General features: G+C 43.5%; 1 protein-coding gene across 3 annotated transcripts; it reads left to right on the forward strand.

The window, feature by feature from the left end:
- Positions 1 to 1,155: 1,155 nt before the first annotated feature.
- Positions 1,156 to 19,597, forward strand: kctd6a (potassium channel tetramerization domain containing 6a). 3 transcript variants are annotated; one of them, XR_003928208.1, is made up of 7 exons: positions 1,156 to 1,286; positions 2,770 to 2,850; positions 3,443 to 3,612; positions 3,738 to 3,990; positions 5,875 to 6,033; positions 10,844 to 11,016; positions 19,553 to 19,597. XR_003928208.1 is itself a non-coding variant. In XM_030050820.1 (6 exons), the coding sequence occupies exons 2-6, from the start codon at positions 2,824 to 2,826 to the stop codon at positions 10,952 to 10,954; spliced, it is 720 nt and encodes a 239-aa protein (XP_029906680.1). In that variant the 5' UTR covers positions 1,156 to 1,286; positions 2,770 to 2,823; the 3' UTR covers positions 10,955 to 12,377. The 3 variants fall into 3 exon arrangements, 2 of the variants coding, with proteins under 2 accessions (XP_029906680.1, XP_029906682.1); XM_030050820.1 differs by lacking the exon at positions 19,553 to 19,597 and having other exon boundaries at positions 10,844 to 12,377; XM_030050822.1 differs by lacking the exon at positions 19,553 to 19,597 and having other exon boundaries at positions 5,875 to 5,991; positions 10,844 to 12,377.
- Positions 19,598 to 19,666: the final 69 nt, after the last annotated feature.

Genomic DNA, 19,666 nt, shown 5'->3' on the forward strand with positions numbered 1-19,666 from the left:
TTCACTTCAATCGTTAAAAAAAAACGACTCCAAAACTTTTTCCACTTCAATCGAAAAATAAAAGACTCCAACTTTTTTCAATGTAAAAAAAAAAAAAAATCAAAGAAAAAAGGGTTCAAATGCTATTTTTTGAGTCTCAAATATTTGTTTGCATTCAAACAATTTTTTCTTTGATTAAAATTTTTTTTGATTGAAGTGACGTTTTTTGTTGATTGAAAATATTTTTTTTGATTGACGCAACTTTTTTTTGATTGAATAATAAAGACACAAATATTCTACCCATTATATGGCCCAAATAAAAAAAAAGATTACTTCAGTCAAAAAAAAAAAAAAAAAAAAATTCAATCAAATAATAAATCACTTCAATCAAAAAATAACTTTTCAGTCAAAGAAAAAAAGAGTTCAAATGCAATTTTTTGGGTTAGGGAAGTTTTTTTGATTGAAATTATATTTTTTGATTGAAGCAACTTTTTTTTTGATTGAATAATAAAGACACAAATCTACCTCCATACTTCTGTTGCTTTCTGTTTTTCCGTGTTGTGTCTCTGCTGAAGCTCCATGACTCTGATCCTGAGGGAAATATTCAAACCAAGCTGCAGTTGTTTTATGGCTGCAGAATCACATCAGATAGAACAGATCTACATGTCTTGTGTTTCATTTTAGACATATTTCCTCCGGAGCTACGCTTCTCACCTGTGGAGCCGCTTCCTGCACACCTGAGCTCGGCCGCAGCAGCTGCTCGTTTAAACCAGGCCCTGAAACTTTACCGTTTGCCACGGATTACCGAGAAAACACACATCTTACCACCCTCTGATCAGAAAGACCTTTATTATTATTATTATTATTATTATTATTATTATTATTATTATTAATTTATTTTATACATTTTGCTTGCTCTTGTTTCGTTTCTGCTTTTATCATTTGTAAACTTTTCATGTTTTCTCCATGTTTCATTAATCTCTTCATGTATTTCTGTGCCTCTGTGAAGCACTTTGAATTACCCAGAGTGTGAATGCTGCTGTACAGCTACACTTTGTTGGCCTTGTGAGAACATATTTTAGTCATCTGAAAAAATAAATAAATAAATAAAAACTACACTTTAGAAAAAAGTAAAGGTTGAAGAAGTAAAGGTTTTATTTTGAAGAGCAGCACCGGAAGCGCCCTGTGTGACGCGAGCTTGTTGTCGGTGCTGTGGCGGGGAGCTAACCAGGTGAGCTAACCTGCAGGCTAGCCGCGGTGTGTGTGAGCGTGCTGCGGCAGGACGGAGGCGGTGATGGAGCGGACAGGTGAGACGCACACCTGCAGCTGCTGAAGCTTTTACAACATTTGAACCGCAGTCCGTTTGTTTTGCTGCAGCATGCTAACCGGCTCCGCTAGCCGCCGTTCACTGCAGCGTTAGCCGCAGTTAGCTTCATGTACGCTTTATTATGACCACCTGGATTATCTAATCTAATCCAATCCAGCTGTTGTGCCCTAAAGTTTCCTCTCCTGCTGCCTGTAATGCTCAGCTTGTCTTGTTGTCACGGTAACAGAGGAGTTCATTCACTTCTGTGTTTGGCATTGAGCTCATAGTTAGTGCTGCTGTTTCCACTATTCTGTCCCCCCTCATTGTATTTAAATAGGGAGGACAAAAAACTAGAAACCCCTCTCAGTATAATGCAGTCCAGTAGCAGACCTCTGCAAACTACAACCTCAGTAATAAACACAGAATTAAAGAGACACATTCTGCACAATGTCAACACAAACTGAACATTATACACTTTGTTAAAAGGTGGAAGTTATGGCAGAGCTGCTGAGCTGAGCTGGACAGACTGGAAAAAGCCTGTCTGAACGCAGCCTTTTACAGACATTTAAACACGGGGAGCTACACAAAACATACAACCAAGCAAGAAAAAAATTCCAGAATATCTGCAAGAAATTATTAAAAAGTTACAAGAAAAGGAAAATTTAGATCAACTTTGGAAGAAACAACCAGCAAATTTTCAAGAAATATTAGAATGAAATTTCAAGAAAATTACATGGAAAATAGAAAAAAGAGGGAAAATAGAGAATTACAACAGAGAAAACAGAGAAATCCAGAAAACTCTACTTATAATTATTAATGATATATTTCGTGCTAATTTCTTGCAAATCTTGTGGGGTCATTGCTTTCTAAGTTACAACTATAATATTTTTCAATATTTTAATATTAATATTATTAAAAACATGAAGAAAAAAGGCAGTGAGCAGCTTAACAACAAAAGAGCTGAACATTTGCAAGAAACCTTGGAGAAAAATGTCTAGAAAACTTTTTTTTTAAAAAAAATTTCAGGTCATTTTATTTATTTTTTAAAATTTATTTTTCAGGAGATTTTTGTCGCACAATTTCAGGTGTCTTGGTTGGTTTTCTTTTTAAATTTCAATATTTTTTTTTTAAAATTTGCAAGAATTATCAAAAAATCAAAAAATGAGCAAGAAATCAGTACAGCTGTTCTCCTGGATCACATTTCTTGTGTTTGAATGCTTGTGCAGGCTGTGCTCTTTCTCAAGTGTTTAAACTGTCTCTCATCCTGCTGAGGGCCCCCGGGGACCGCGAGGGGCCCCTGGGAGGCCCCAGGGCCCCACTGTGAACAGCCCTGCTCTAAATGTACAGGCTGGTTTCATAACGACGTCCCGTCAGCGATCAGTGTTTCCTCTTTGGATGGGACACGTGTTGACAAAAATGCATCAGCTTGTTTCCATGACAACCCTGTGAGTCGTCTGATTGGCCGGCTCCTCCTGGTGTTGCAGGTGCTGCTGCAACATGAGACGTTTCACCTGAAGAGCAGAAACTCTGTGGAGACGATGGAGAACGGGGACCTGGGCTACATGGTAAGTGTGTGTGTGCATATGTGTGTGTGTGTGTGTGTGTGAGTGTGTGTGTGTGTGTGTGTGTGTGTGTGTGTGTGTGTGTGTGTGTGCGCAGTGGCAGCATGTCGTGGCAGTACGGCAAGGCGAGTGTGTTTCTGCAGCACTCTGTGTGTAAGACAGTTCTGAGGGTTCTAGACCAGTGGTTCTGTAATGTGGCTCTGGGTCCCCCTAGGGGTACACTGGAGTACTGCAGGCCATACAGGAGATTTTAAAAAAATATCAGTCATGTATAATTCCTAAAATAATGAGGATGTGCTATTATAAGTTCAATAAAAACTGTAAATGTCAGTTTGATAAAGCACATGTTATCTTAAGTTTTACCTCCGGGTTTCCTGAAGTTGTCAGATAATAATTTGCAAAAATGAGCAAAAAAGTAAAAAAAAAAAAAAAAATTTTTAATCAAACAAGGAAATGATCTGAAATGAAGTAACCAGCAGTTGTCAGCGTGCTGCTGTTCCCTGTGTGTCCAGGTGGGGGAGCAGCAGCAGCAGTACTCAGTCGTACTCAGTAGTATGTTCAGTAGTCATTGTGCTGCTGTTCCCTGTGTGTCCAGGCGGGGGAGCCGGTGACGCTGAACGTGGGCGGCTGTGTGTACACCACGTCTCTGTCCACGCTGCAGAGATACCCCGACTCCATGCTGGGTGCCATGTTCCGGGGAGACTTCCCCACGCTGCGGGACGCCCAGGGGAACTACTTCATCGACCGGGACGGCCCGCTCTTCCGGTCAGTCAGTGTGTGTGTGTGTGTGTGTGTTTACAGGGTGTGTGTGTGTGTGTTTACAGGGTGTGTGTGTATATACAGAAGTGACAGCTGACTAACCCCGCCTCTGCCTCTCTCCTATTGGCCAGCTACATCCTGAACTTCCTGCGGACGTCAGAGCTCACGCTGCCCTTTGACTTCAAGGAGACGGAGTTGCTCAGGAAGGAGGCCGACTTCTACCAGATCGAGCCCCTGATCCAGTGCCTGGGAGACCCCAAGCCCCTGCTGCCCTACCCCACCGACACCTACGAGGAGGTGGTGGAGCTGTCCAGTACCAGGAAGCTGTCCAAGTACTCCAACCCGGTGGCCGTCATCATCACGCAGCTCACCATCACCACCAAGGTCAGGCCGGCCTGCTCGCCGCTGCAGGCTCTCACAGCACTGATGCACATATACAGACTTAATGCACATATACAGTCTTAATGCACATATTCTGTCTTAATGCACATATACAGTCTTAATGCACATGTACAGTCTTAATGCACATAATTAGACTTAATGCACACACTCAGTCTTAATGCACATATTCTGTCTTAATGCACATATACAGTCTTTATGCACATATTCTGTCTTAATGCACATATATAGGCTAATGCACATATTCTGTCTTAATGCACATATACAGTCTTTATGCACATATTCTGTCTTAATGCACATATATAGGCTTAATGCACATATTCTGTCTTAATGCACATATACAGTCTTAATGAACATATACAGTCTTAATGCACATAATTAGACTTCATACACATAATTAGACATAATGCACATATTCAGTCTTAATGCACATATTCAGTCTTTATGCACATATACAGTCTTAATGCACATATTCTGTCTTAATGCACATATACAGTCTTAATGCACATATTCTATCTTAATGCACATATTCAGTCTTAATGCACATAATTTGAATTAATACACATAATTAGACGTAATGCACATATTCTGTCTTAATGCAAATATACATTCTTAATGAACATATACAGTCTTAATGCACATATTCAGTCTTAATGCACATATACAATCTTAATGCACATATTCAGTCTTGATGCACATATACTGTCTTAATGCACATATTCTGTCTTAATGCACATATTCTGTCTTTATGCACATATACTGTCTTAATGCACATATACTGTCTTAATGCACATATTCAGTCTTAATGCACATATACAGTCTTAATGCACATGTACAGTCTTAATGCACATAATTAGACTTAATGCACATACTCAGTCTTAATGCACATATTGTCTTAATGCACATATTCTGTCTTAATGCACATATACTGTCTTAATGCACATATTCAGTCTTAATGCACATAATTAGACTTAATACACATAATTAGACATAATGCACATATTCAGTCTTTATGCACATATACAGTCTTAATGCACATATTCTGTCTTAATGCACATATACAGTCTTAATGCACATACTCAGTCTTAATGCACATATACTGTCTTAATGCACATATTCTGTCTTAATGCACATATACAGTCTTAATGCACATTTTCAGTCTTAATGCACATATTCAGTCTTTATGCACATATTGTCTTAATGCACATATTCAGTCTTAATGCACATATTCAGTCTTAATACACATATTCAGTCTCAGTGCACATATTCAGACTCAGATGACAGTCACCTGGGCGGTGTGAAGGTGTTCCTGTGTCTCTGTGTTTCCTGTAGGACAGGTAGATCACTGCTGTTTATACTGATGATAAATCCTGGAGTTGTAGTCCTGAATATTCCAGCTACCAGCTGACAAGGCTGCGATTCTCTCATTTAAATATGCGGTGCTTCACAATAAAGCGTACAAGACATAATCAGAGCCATTCAAGTAAAATATGTCTAATGTGTAGGGTCGCAAAATTCCAGAAATTTTCGAAGTGGGGAAACCTTCCATGGGAATTAACTGGAAATCTGCAAAATTGCAGGTTAGCCTATAACAACTGCATTTAAGCAGTTGAAAAAAACATCTTGCAGCATAATCTTCGTTAAAACCATCAGATTGAACGCAGATTCAGTTGAATTTCTACCCCGAGATCAGAGCCGCGTCACTGACGTCAGGGAGAGTCCAGCTCCTGAAGCCCCGAGGAAGTGATGCTGATTCTCTGTCTGTCTCTCTGTCTGTCTCTCTCTCTCTCTGTCTGTCTGTCTCTCTGTCTCTCTCTCTCTCTCTCTCTCTCTGTCTGTCTGTCACTCTCTCTCTGTCTCTCTCTCCAGGTCCACTCTGTGTTGGAGTCCATCTCCAGCAGCTTCACCAAGTGGAACAAACACATGATGGACACCAGAGACTACCAGGTGTCCTTCACCTTCGGGCCGTGTGACCACCAGCAGGAGGTCAGCCTGCGCGTGCACCTGCTCGACTTCATCTCCAAAGCCGTACGTCCGCCTCACTGCCTGCGTGTGTGTGTGTGTGTGTGTGTGTGTGTGTGTGTGTGAGGGACAGCAGATATGAATCCATCTGCTCAGCTGTCAGACGGTAAACACCAGCCCTGCACCGCTAATCATAAAAAAATCACGATTTCCGTTCATGCAGGCGAAGAGACTTGAGGTATTTTTTGTTGCAAGAGACTTTGAAGTTTGATGTTCCTCCTGCCCGCTGTCCCGGGACAGGGTCAGCACCAGCTGAGCTGCCTCTGTGATTTAGGGTCCAAAACTGTCAGTCTGAATCTTATCAAGCTCAGGTGATGTAATTATTCCGCCAGGTATAAAGGGGCATGGCTCAGGTGATGTATATCATAATAAAATGATAATATAGATAATAAAAAAACAGGAAAATACACAGAAAACTATATATAATTATTAGAATTATAAATTTGTTTTATAGGGAAAAAATATTTTCTTTTTTGGCTAATATTCAGGCCTTTTTTTCCTCTTTTGGTTTCTTAACTTCAGGTCATTACGTTGTTTGTTTTTGTTTTTTTACTTAATTTTTTCTAATTCATCATTTTTTGTAGCGTAAATCTTTTGTACTTTCTTGAAAATAAACAGATCAAACAAAACCGAAAGAAGCTGTAACCTGCTGTCAGTCAGGACACGCCGCAGCTTTTTGTCTTCCTGTCAGACCAAAAACAAAAACGCTGAAAACAGAAATGAAAACTGGAACCACGTCGTCAGAAACGAGGCCCCGCCCACTCGCCTCTGTCCCGAGAGGCGGAGCCTGGCCGGTTCCCATATTGATCCTCATGTCAATCAAATCGACCATACTGAGACAGACCAGCCTGCTGCTCTGCTCTACTGCTCTCAGACCAGCTCAGATCACCTGAGTGCTCATGTGTGTTGGTGTGTGTTGGTGTGTGTTGGTGTGTGTTGGTGTGTGTTGATGTGTGTTGGTGTGTGTTGGTGTGTGTTGGTGTGTGTTGGTGTGTGTTGGTGTGTGTTGGTGTGTGTTGATGTGTGTTGGTGTGTGTTGGTGTGTGTTGATGTGTGTTGGTGTGTGTTGGTGTGTGTTGGTGTGTGTTGATGTGTGTTGGTGTGTGTTGGTGTGTGTTGGTATGTGTGATGTGTGTTGATGTGTGTTGGTGTGTGTTGATGTGTGTTGGTGTGTGTTGGTGTGTGTTCGTGTGTGTTGGTGTGTGTTCATGTGTGTTGGTGTGTGTTGGTGTGTGTTGGTGTGTGTTGGTATGTGTGATGTGTGTTGATGTGTGTTGGTGTGTGTTGATGTGTGTTGATGTGTGTTGGTGTGTGTTGTGTGTTGGTGTGTGTTCATGTGTGTTGATGTGTGTTCATGTGTGTTGGTGTGTGTTGATGTGTGTTGGTGTGTGTTCATGTGTGTTGGTGTGTGTTGGTGTGTGTTGGTGTGTGTTCATGTGTGTTGGTGTGTGTTGGTGTGTGTTGGTGTGTGTTGGTGTGTGTTGGTGTGTGTTGGTGTGTGTTGATGTGTGTTGGTGTGTGTTGGTGTGTGTTGGTGTGTGTTGGTGTGTGTTGATTTGTGTTGGTGTGAGTTGGTGTGTGTTCGTGTGTGTTGGTGTGTGTTGATGTGTGTTGGTGTGTGTTGTGTGTTGGTGTGTGTTGGTGTGTGTTGGTGTGTGTTCGTGTGTGTTGGTGTGTGTTGATGTGTGTTGGTGTGTGTTGTGTGTTGGTGTGTGTTCGTGTGTGTTGGTGTGTGTTGGTGTGTGTTGGTGTGTGTTGATGTGTGTTGGTGTGTGTTGGTGTGTGGGTGTGTGTTGGTGTGTGTTGATGTGTGTTGGTGTGTGTTGTGTGTTGGTGTGTGTTGGTGTGTGTTGGTGTGTGTTGATGTGTGTTGGTGTGTGTTGTGTGTTGGTGTGTGTTCGTGTGTGTTGGTGTGTGTTGGTGTGTGTTGATGTGTGTTGGTGTGTGTTGGTGTGTGTTGATGTGTGTTCGTGTGTGTTGGTGTGTGTTCATGTGTGTTGGTGTGTGTTGATGTGTGTTGGTGTGTGTTGGTGTGTGTTCATGTGTGTTCATGTGTGTTGGTGTGTGTTGGTGTGTGTTGGTGTGTGTTGGTGTGTGTTGATTTGTGTTGGTGTGAGTTGGTGTGTGTTGGTGTGTGTTCATGTGTGTTCATGTGTGTTGGTGTGTGTTGGTGTGTGTTGGTGTGTGTTGGTGTGTGTTGATGTGTGTTGGTGTGAGTTGGTGTGTGTTCATGTGTGTTGGTGTGTGTTGATGTGTGTTGGTGTGTGTTGTGTGTTGGTGTGTGTTGGTGTGTGTTGGTGTGTGTTCGTGTGTGTTGGTGTGTGTTGGTGTGTGTTGGTGTGTGTTGATGTGTGTTGGTGTGTGTTGGTGTGTGTTGATGTGTGTTGGTGTGTGTTGGTGTGTGTTGGTGTGTGTTGATGTGTGTTGGTGTGTGTTGGTGTGTGTTGATGTGTGTTGGTGTGTGTTGTGTGTTGGTGTGTGTTGGTGTGTGTTGGTGTGTGTTGGTGTGTGTTGGTGTGTGTTCATGTGTGTTGGTGTGTGTTGGTGTGTGTTGGTGTGTGTTGATGTGTGTTGATGTGTGTTGGTGTGTGTTGGTGTGTGTTGGTGTGTGTTGGTGTGTGTTGATGTGTGTTGGTGTGTGTTGTGTGTTGGTGTGTGTTGGTGTGTGTTGGTGTGTGTTGATGTGTGTTGGTGTGTGTTGATGTGTGTTGGTGTGTGTTGATGTGTGTTGGTGTGTGTTGATGTGTGTTGGTGTGTGTTGATGTGTGTTGGTGTGTGTTGTGTGTTGATGTGTGTTGGTGTGTGTTGATGCAGGGTTCACTGAAAAATAACAAATGCATTAAATGCGACTAAATCTAACAGTAACTCAGATGATTGAAATGTTACTAAGATTAATATTTATTTTAGTCAAAACACTAAAGCGGTTTTCACAGAGCGCACGCACGGCGCAGGCCTTCAGTGTGTATGTGATCGTGGGGAACGAGGGCCCGCCGGTCTGCACCGAGCTGAGCGCAGCGCGAGGCTGTGACGTCACCTCGGCACGTCCAATAGGAGAGAATAGTGGAATCGGAAAAAATGGCGGATTTTGGCAGAACAGTAAAAAAACAGCACTGGAGGACAGCCTCACTGTGTCTGTGAGTTCGTTTACATGCACGCCATGTTCCGGTGCGGGTCGGTATTCCGGCTAAGGGAACTGCGCCGCAGCAACTGGAATATTCTGTTTACATGTTACTTGGCATGTTCCCGTGTTTCGGCGTATTCCACTCTCTTATGTAATGCGACACTCAGCCTGCAGGGGGCAGCAGCACGTGTGTAGGCGTCTGGTCTGATGGAGATACAGAAGAAGAAGTCTTGGGCTGTGTCCGAAATCCCTCCCTAACCACTATATAGTGATTATGCCATTTTGTAGGGGTGTCCGAATGTTTAGTGATTATTAATGTTCACTATATAGTCCACTGGATGTTTCCCACAATCCACCGCAAAATGTAGTGGACATCCGATGGTCACTAACCAGGCAATATATCCCATCATGCATTGCGAAACGGCGCCGAACAACGGGCGAAGTCGTGTCTGAAACGGTCCACTATTGAGTCACTATATAGTCACTACACTGAATTCCCTATGGGGGGGAAGGGAGGGGGGGGGAGTGATTTCGGACACAGTCTTAGTCTTCTTCTTCTTTTTCTTCTTCTTCTGTCGCTGTTTCTGTGTTTTCTCCCATCGATCTCCTCCATGATCAGCTGAAGGCAGACTGCAGTCTCCTGGCTCTGGCTGCTGTTCACCAGGTCGTTCTCCCCGCTTGCAGTAACCATAGCAACAAAGACGCCCCAGGATTCCTTGCAGGTCGAGCATGCGCAGTCGTGACTGAATATTGCGGTTCGGGGAGTTTTCAGATTAAGGCGTTTACAAGCCTCAGTATTCCGGTTGGAACAGGAACATGCCAGAGGTCTGATTCTGAATTCTCTCCAACCGGAATGTGACCTTAATCTGCTTCGGTGCGTTTACATGACACGTGCGGAACTGGAATATTGCGGATATTCCGGTTAATACAGGAATAAGGTGTGCATGTAAGCGTGCTCTGTGTGTGTGTGTGTGTGTGTGTGTGTGTGTGTGTGTGTGTGTGCAGAGCTGTGGGACAGCACACTGCAGTCCTACCAGGATCTCATTAAAAAGCCCAATCAAAGATCAACACTGTTGTAAAGTGAAGCAAATGATTTACTACACAGACAGGAGGTGTGTGTGTGTTCACACATCTAGAAGAGTGACATCATGAGATAATATGCACTGCTCCTGCAGAGTGAAGTCACACACACACACACACACACACACACACACACACACAACAGGTAACAGGTGAAATCAGATGAAGTGAGAACATCCAGCCTTCGTTCATGTGACGTCATTTCTGAAGAAGCATCACTTCAGCTGATTCATAAATTAAAGAATGTAAGAGCCTGTTGACATGACTGCCAGAGAAAAACTGGGACTGACCTGTCTGTCTGTCTGTCTGTCTGTCTGACTGACTGTCTGACTGTCTGTCTGTCTGCCTGCCTGTCTGTCTGACTGTCTGCCTGTCTGTCTGACTGTCTGCCTGCCTGTCTGCCTGTCTCTCTTTATCTGTCTGTCTGTCTGTCTGTCTGTCTGTCTGTCTCTCTTTATCTGTCTGTCTGCCTGCCTGCCTGTCTGTCTGTCTGTCTCTCTTTATCTGTCTGACTGTCTGCCTGTCTGTCTGTCTGTCTGTCTCTCTTTATCTGTCTGTCTGACTGCCTGTCTGTCTGTCTGTCTGTCTGACTGCCTGTCTGTCTGTGTTCTTTAGGGCTTCACCATCAGGAACACGCGTGTTCACCACATGAGCGAGCGAGCCAATGAGAACACAGTAGAGCATCACTGGACGTTCTGCCGGCGAGCGCGGAAAGTCGACGACTGACGGACACAGACAGACTGTTGCTGTTGTTGTTGTTGTTGTTGTTGTTGTTGTTGTTGTTGTTGATAATCATGTGATCATTAATGTTTGTGTGTGTTTGTGTTTGTGATCGATGTTCAGACACAAAATGAATCTGAATTGATTTCTGGACGTGGAGCTGAAAGACGGGGCTAGCTTACCGCAGGGCTAGCACAGGGGTTTTCAACCTGAGGCCCGGGGCCCCCAGGGGTCCCTGAGGGTCCTCCAGAGGGCCCCGAGCCTCATGAGGAACAGCTGAGCCGCCTGTGAAGCCGCAGCCTCTCACACGTTAAACATGACGTCTGCTGCTGACTGAGAGAAACAAAGTGAATCTGCCAAGAAAAGATCAAGCAACAACCTGAAAGAGACTGAAAAATGACAACAGAACGATGATTAAAATGATGCATGCAAACATGAGATCAGAGGCTGTAGCAGTGATTATTGATTATTGATTATCTGAACATGATGTTTGAATTGATTTGTCAAGTTATGACTCCTGGACAGTTCCATAATGAAGCTAAACCAAAACCTATTTTCATGTCAGAGTCACTTCCTGTGGGGGGCGGGGCCTCAGGAGGGGCCACCTGGGGGCCCGGGGCCTCAGGAGGGGCCACCTGGGGGCCCGGGGCCTGGAGGAGGTTGGGGGCCCCTGGGCTTGGCACATCAGTCACATGTAGCATGTTAGTGTGAAGCTGTGCTGGAGAGCAGCAGCTCCTCCTCCATCTGTCTCTCTGTCTGCCTGTCTCTCTGCCTGCCTGTCTGTCTCTCTGTCTGCCTGTCTCTCTGCCTGCCTGTCTGTCTGTCTGTCTGCCTGTCTGTCTGTCTGTCTGCCTCGGCGACTCTGCAGGACGTCAGGACCTGAGGACAGACAGGAGCTGCTGCTGGGAGCGTGAGGAGCACAACCTGAAGGAGCTTCACGTCAGATTTAACCCTCACAGCCTCAGAGACTTTGGCTTCCTGTTGCAAACATGGAAAAAAAACTGAGCAACTGAAAAAACAACTCAGAAAGGAGAGAAACAACAACAACAAAGAAATGACCTGAGACCAAGACGACAGCGCTCGCCAGCAGTCCTCACCCCCCCCCCCCACCCCCCCCCCCACCCCCACTGAACACCTGTGGGATCGGCTCAGGCTGCTGCAGGGGCCAAAGTGACCGACACAACCTTCACACTTCAGTCATCGACCCACCAAATACCAGCCAACGGCACAATCAGCTGTTTGGCACTGGCAGAGAAGATTTGGCAGATTTTTCACGGGAGCAGCCCACATCCTCAGCTCTGCTGCTCCTCCCACAGAGTCACGTTCCTTACTGATGTGGCTCCATTTAAAAGGGAAATAAAGAGGCTTTCCAACAGGATGACATTTATTACCAAGAAGCATCATTACAACAAAGAAATCATCTACCAAACACATTTCCTTACTTTTTGTGCCATGTTTAAAAGTAAAAATCAAACAAACAACTGAAAAAAAACCCCTGAAAATTAAAAATAAATAAGGAGTAGTGAAAACTACCTGAAACTTAGGCCAGCTTTTTTTTCAGGTAACGTAATTTTAAATATATAATTATAATAATTAAAAGTGTAACTTTCTAAGACGGGAAAGAAAAGGACCTGAAAAAATTAACCAGCAAACTAGAAATATAATAATTCTCATTAATTTTTTGGGGCTAATTTTCAGTTGTTTTTTGTTTTGTTTATGTAATGGTCAGCTCCTCCTCCTCTCTGTCACGCTCCGGGTGGCCTCCGGCCTGTTTCGGGTCCAGACTTCTGAACGTTCCTGCGGGTTCCTGCAGGTTCTCGCAGGCTCGGCGTGCCGTTTGGGGTTCCGTCCTGCAGAATGTGAAGCAGATCTTCCTCTCATCAGGCGGCTCCTCGTCCCGCTGAGCACAGCCTCATCATCGTCATTTGTCCCGCGGTGCAGCTCAGTCCCTGATCCCCAGGTGAGCCGTGGGAGCCGGCTCAGCCTCGGCTCACCTGCACTGTCAGCAGCACAGACCTCCTCCTGTCGTTCTCTCATACTCTCATATTTATTGCTCACTTTTTTTTCTAATTTTCTGCAAACTGTCTTGTAATCTGATTTTTTTTTGTTACATTCCAGCAATTAAAAAAAAATTGTATTCAAGTTTTTAAAATTTCTGGAAATTTCTTGCCATTTTTAGTGTTTTTTTTTTTTTTGTTTTTTTTGTGACAAACATTTCTTGACACTTTGCTCATAGCCTTTCATTCACTGCATGTTTTTCAAAGAAATCCAGTAAATTTGCCCAAACACAAGAACAAATCTGCTCTTTAAACAGATCATCCCAATAAAAACTAAAATCTTGTGATTTCATGTTAAGAGTTTTTTGTTCATTTTCATTTTTTGGTGAACCTTCTGGTCATTTTCCTGTCCTTTTTTTTTTTCTTTTCTTTTTTTTTGACTAATTTGGTGGTAACTCTCCTGATCATTTTGTCCTGTTTTGGTCATTTCGGGTTATTTCTTGATCCTTTACACGTCACCATTTTGTCCCTGCGTGTTCCTGAGATAAATCCAGAGAACTGCCACAGGCGTTAAAGGGTTAATTCACCAGACAAATATCTTTAGCAGTGATTATTGATTACTGATTACTGTAACATGAGGTTTGACTTGGTTTGACAGTATTTCCTAAATGAAAAGCAGCTGTCTGTCACCTCTTATGTGGGATTCAAGGGAAAGTCTGATTAATAATTTCCATAATCCTGCACACTCACTGCATCATGAGGTGGTTTGGCCTCAGAAACAGATTGACCATGTCAGTGGAGGGCAGGGGTTCTTCAGGGGAGGTCAAAGTTCAACATTAGAAGCCAAACAGAAGAGCTAAACATCATCTGAAAGCTGGAACCTGAAGATTAATTTGAGCTGCAGCTCAGCTCTGTGTGTCGAGTTGTTCTGGTCATAAATCTGAAATAAACCCTGTGTTTATTCATTCAGAGTGAATAAGGGTCAGAACATTATGATGGGAGTGTATGAAGCCACTCCCACGTTCAGGTATGCCTCATAAGTTGTTGCAGCAAATTTATGTTGATGCCATTTGTTACGCAGATTTGATGCCTCCTTTGGTTTTTGACCAAAGGAGAATTAATGAAAATCCTCCAAAATCCCACATCAGGACACCAAGACCTTCAGGAACACCACGGATAAAAACAGGCTAACGACTCCCATAGACTTCAAGCCTTTATGCTAAGCTAACAGGAAGTCCTACCCACAGGAACTGAGCCAGCGGATGTCCAGAGGAGAAGACGATGTCCGACATCTGGTCTCAGTCTGTCGGGAAAAGCGGATTTAACTCAAAATGTTGGAGCTTTCCTTTAAGAAGCTCTGCTGCGTTTTGATATGGGACGGTCAGAGAGGACATGTTTGTCCAATCAGGCTTCAGGAAAACTGAGCCAGCCAATAAAACAGAGCAGCTACAAGCTGACCTGCAGGCAGCCAATAAAATAAAATGGAAGCAGCACAAAAAATCCAGTGTTTCCACATCCACAGGAAGTTGTGAGTTTTCTCTGTTAAAAACCAGATATGATGAAAGTGTGAGGATCGCTGTGGGAGATGAGTGTGTGTGACGCCCGGTCAGACAACCTGCCGACACACACCTTCACACACAGACTCCGCTGAGTCTCACACAGACACACCAGCTGTTCCTGTCCCACATGTTCACATATGTTAAGCTTATTTTAAAATATTAAAAAATGCTAATTCATGCTGGTTTCCATCAGCGATCGACCAGTTATCAATCCTGGCTGATTGTCAGGGACAATATTCAGAATTTTTCAATAATCAATACGGTCATTTTGATTTACGTGATGGTCGATATGGAAGGCAGTCCGCCTCCCTGCATGAAAGCCCTGCCCTCAGCACCAGAGAGCTCAGGATTTTGTTCCAGTTTTGCTGCGTTCAGACGCCGTTCACAAACTGGAGAGTGGAGTGTGATCTGGTGGAGGCTCTGTGGTGCGGCCGCCTGGCACTGGAGCCTCAGGAAGCAGAAGTGTGTGCAGAAAGGCAGCGGTTTTATCAACCGAGAACAACAATCAAACCAGGAGAGACATGAAAGTCCAAGGAAAATTAACAAGGAGCAAACAAACTGAAAATAACTTCCTCACACCGAGCTGCTGCAGACAACAAGCATTCACTGACTCCGTTTACATGCACACTGTATTCTGATTCAGGTCAATATTCTGGTTAAGGTCATATTCTGAATAAGGTGTTTATACGCGCTGCAGCAACTGGAATATTCCATTTACATGTTACTTGGCATGTTCCCGTGTTTCGGCGTATTCCACGCTCTTATTTAATGCAACACTCAACCTGCGGGGGGCAGCAGTACACCTATGGGCGTCTGGTCTGCTAGAAATACAGAAGAAGAAGAAGCCATCACTATTTGCGTGTTTTCTCCCATCGATATCCTCCATGATACTGAAGTCTCTGATCAGCTGAAGGCAGACTCTTGCTGCTGTTCACCAGGTCGTTCTCCCCGCTTGCAGTAACCATAGCAACAAAGACGCCACGGGATCCCTTGTGAGTCGAGAATGCGCAGACGTGACTGAATATGCCGGTACAGGGTGTTTTCAGATTAAGGTGTTTACATGGCAGAATATTCTGGTTAGAGCAGGCACATGCCAGGGGTCTGATCCGGAATATTCTCCAACCGGAATATGATCTTATGGAATATGACGTGTTTACATGACTCGTGCTCAACCGGAATAATGCGGATTTTCTGAATAATACAGGAATATGGTGCTGTGGATTTTTCTCTTAGATGGTCAAATAAAGGATCTGGAATCAATAAGTTGTCTTTGTGTATTTTTATTATTCAGCGCTGAAGGGGAGAACCAAACAGAGTGCAAGGCACTCTGCAGGGAAGTCCTGCAGAGTGGTAACAAGCAGAGACATTTATACAGAAAGTATGGTACAGTCGTTCAACACATCTGCATCCTGTCTGAATGCAGATGACGTGTGCGATTTCCAAATTAGGTAAAGGAGACAAGTCAAAAGTTCAAGCTCTTCAGAGTAAAGGTTCAAGTCCCTCAAGTCGAGAGTTCAAGTTCCTAAAAGAAAAGAGTTCATCAAAAGTTTATGCGTGCAGGCCGGGGCCGTTGTCTGGGTCTAGGCGCTGCACATGTCTGGGTTCATTACAAAAGAAATACAAGTGTAGAAATGGAAATAGAAGCGTAGAAATTACACAGAAAACAGGAACCTAAAACAGGAACGTAGACGTTGCCTAGGTGTAACAGAGGTAATCAAGGGCATACTAACTAGGCAAGCATGAGCAGTAAATTTCCATTACATACATACATTAGATACTTTATTCATCCCACAGGGAAATTCAGGTATCCAGCAGCTCAAAAATAACATATAATAATAAATGGATAAATATTCAAAATACATAATAAAAGCAACATAAAAGCAGCACAATTATTGCTCAAGTCTAGTCCAGATGCAGATATGAGCAGTAAATTTCCATTACAATGGTGTGCATGTAAACACACTCAATTATAACCTGACTTTACATACCCCTCCAGCCCCCTGCTGGCCCTCCTGCCCCCTGCTGGCCCTCCTGCCCCCTGCTGGCCATCCTGCCCTCTGCTGGCCATCCTGCCCCCTGCTGCCCCGAGTCACAGGAGGGAACACAAGAGGCCAGGAGTCCACAAAAGTCCACACACAGAAAGTCCAAAAACACAGAACCATGACTCCCAGGGCCTGATCACGTTGTTTCAGGGGCCAGGTCTGGTCCCTGAACCTCATCTTGGCCATGTGTGAGCTAGGATGATGTCAGTGTTCCTGCAGAGTGGGTTCTGAGTTCCTCCTCCTCGGGGCTTCTCAAACGTTCTCACGTTCTGGACCCACAAGCTGACTCTCAGTGAGCCACAAACTCCAAATCTGAAGTTCCTTTGTCCTGAAAGGAGCCTCATGTTCTCATTAGATCAAAACACAAGAAGAGATCTGACACACGACCAGTATCACTGACCTGAGAGAGAGACAGAGAGAGAGACATGGAGAGAGAGAGAGAGAGAGAGAGAGAGCGAGACAGACGGACAGACGGAGACAGACAGACAGACACAGAGAGAGACAGAGAGAGAGAGGGAGAGTAGCAGTGTGTGCCATAGCAATCACCTAGCAACCACCTTAAATACCATAGCAACCACCTAGCAGCGCCCTAACAACCATGAAGAACACGATAGCAACCACCTAGCAACACCATAGCAACCACCAGGAACACCATAGCAACTGCCTAGCAATGCCTTAGCAACCATCAGGAACACCATAGTAACTGCCTAGCAACACCCTAGCAACCACCCAGAACACCATAGCAACTGCCTATCAAGACTTTGGCAACCATCAAACACCATGGCGACTGCCTAGCAACACCCTAGCAACTTTTAGGAACACCATAGCAACACCCAAGCAACCACCCAGAATACTGTAGTAACCACATAGCAATACCATAGCAACCACCAGGAACACCATAGTAACTGCCTTGCAACACCCTAGCAACCACCCAGAACACCATAGCAACTGCCTAACAAGACCTTGGCAACCATCAAGCACCATGGCAACTGCCTAGCAACACCCTAGCAACTTTTAGGAACACCATAGCAACACCCTAGCAACCACCCAGAATACTGTAGTAACCACATAGCAATACCATAGCAACCACCAGGAACACCATAGAAACTGGCTGGCAACACCCGCAGACACCATAGCAACCGCCTAGCAACACCTTAGCAACCATCAGGAACACCATAGCAACTGCCTAACAACTCCTTAGCAACCATCAGGAACACCATAGCAACCACCTAGCAGCACCCTAGCAACCACTCAGAACATCATAGCAACTGCCTAGCAGTGCCTTGACAACTATCAGAACACCATAGCAACTGCCTAGCAATTTCTTAGCAATCATCCACAACCATAGCGACTTGTCACAAACACCATAGTGACCACTCAAAACACCATAGCAACTGCCTAGCTAAATCCCAGACCATAGAAACCGTCTGCCAATCCTCTAGCAACCATTTAGCAAAATAATTTAAAAAACAAACAACCTACAAACGGCATAGAGCTGGTAGTTTACCACATGGCCACATGGCTGGCAACAGGGGCAAGCACATTTAAAGTTTCTTCAGAAAACAACCAATTCTAGTTTTTGATTCAACCTTTAATTAGCCAGGAAAGTCGTTACACACTAATTATTATTGTCAGTGTGGCTGCTTTAACCCTGTGGAACCTGAGCGGACGGCTGATTTCTCTGAAAAACAAGCAGGGAAAAAAGGAAATGAGCGGCTTAGCAAAAAATGACCCCAAAATTTTCAAGAAATTGGTATAAGATTACAAGAAAATGAAATAAAAAGAAAAAAAATTAAAAGTAAAATCCAATCACCAGGAAATTACCTGAAATTAAGCAAACAACTAAAGCTGCTCTGATCCAAATTTTTCATCTCATATATTGAAGTGAGACGAAAGCGACTTTAATACTTTACAGAGAATGTGGACTAGAGCAGCTGAACTGAACACACACACACACACACACACACACACACACACCTGGTGGTTTTCCCATGAGCCCCCCACCCCCCATCCCCAGCTGGTTGGTGCCTGCAGGCCTCTGATTGGTCGAGACAACAGGTCTGTGTGTTTAACTCTTTGTGATCTCTCTCTCTCTCTCTCTCTCTCTCTCTCTCTCTCTCACTCACACACACACACACAAACACACAAAACACATGCTGTTTGAATGAGAAAGTAGAGCCAGTGATTCAGAAAAACTGGAATGTAAATCCAGTGAACCTGGATCTACTTTCCCAATCAAACAGTTCTATTTTGAAGATTCAGCAGTCAGTGTAAAAAAATAATTAATTAATTTTAAAAAGTGAATAAAATCATAAATCATAAATAAATCATGTAAACGTTCCAAAATGTTAATAAAGCCTCCAAACATCTGATTGGCTGTGGGGGCCATTACTGTATATCGAGGAAGGTGCATTAATTATTATTATTGTTGATATAGTTATTTATAATAGTTTTGGTGTATACTGATTTTAAAAAAAAAAATAGTAATTATGTTCTTTTGGTCACCAAATTAGTGCTGATCAGTTTTTTAGGCACAACCTTGAGAAAGCGGCACAAGCTCCGCCCAGCTGTGATGTCAGGGATTACTGTGGCTTCTCACATTTCTGGATTATTCCAATCTGTAAACATATGTTGCCTCATCAGAGATCACAGGCAGTTTCACTTAATCTGGAGTCACAGTGAATTCTAGTCTAAGCCAGTTAAAACAGTCCTATTGTTACACTTTTGTTTACCTGAGTTCTCAGAGTCTAATAATTCAGTTCATTTCAACTTCATCATCGGACTCAGAGCCCATTAGAAACAAACGACAACAACAACAATAAACAAGATACAATACATACATTAAAAAATAGAAAACAACACATTGCCATTTTATAAAGGGCAGTTACACAAATGTTTCCACTAATACTTCCTCCTCCTCCAATACTGTGGCAACTAACCCTACTACTACTACTACTACTACTACTACCACTACTACTACTACTACTACCACTACTACTACTACTATTGCTGTTGTTGTTGTTCTTGATATCGTTATTTTTAATAGTAGTGGTGGATAACAATATAAAAATATAAAAATAGTAATTGTGTTTTTTGGTCACCAGATTACTGCTCATGGTA

This window comes from Myripristis murdjan, chromosome 5 (genome assembly GCF_902150065.1).
Source record: "Myripristis murdjan chromosome 5, fMyrMur1.1, whole genome shotgun sequence".
NCBI classification, from domain to species: Eukaryota; Metazoa; Chordata; class Actinopteri; order Holocentriformes; family Holocentridae; genus Myripristis; species Myripristis murdjan.

Bases quoted from the DNA above. Each gene is read 5' to 3' on its own strand.
- kctd6a (XM_030050820.1), top strand. From the start codon at position 2,824: ATGGAGAACGGGGACCTGGGCTACATG. The intron at 2,851-3,442 runs GTAAGTGTGTGT...CTGTGTGTCCAG, and splicing joins ACGGGGACCTGGGCTACATG to GCGGGGGAGCCGGTGACGCT. The intron at 3,991-5,874 runs GTCAGGCCGGCC...CTCTCTCTCCAG, and splicing joins AGCTCACCATCACCACCAAG to GTCCACTCTGTGTTGGAGTC.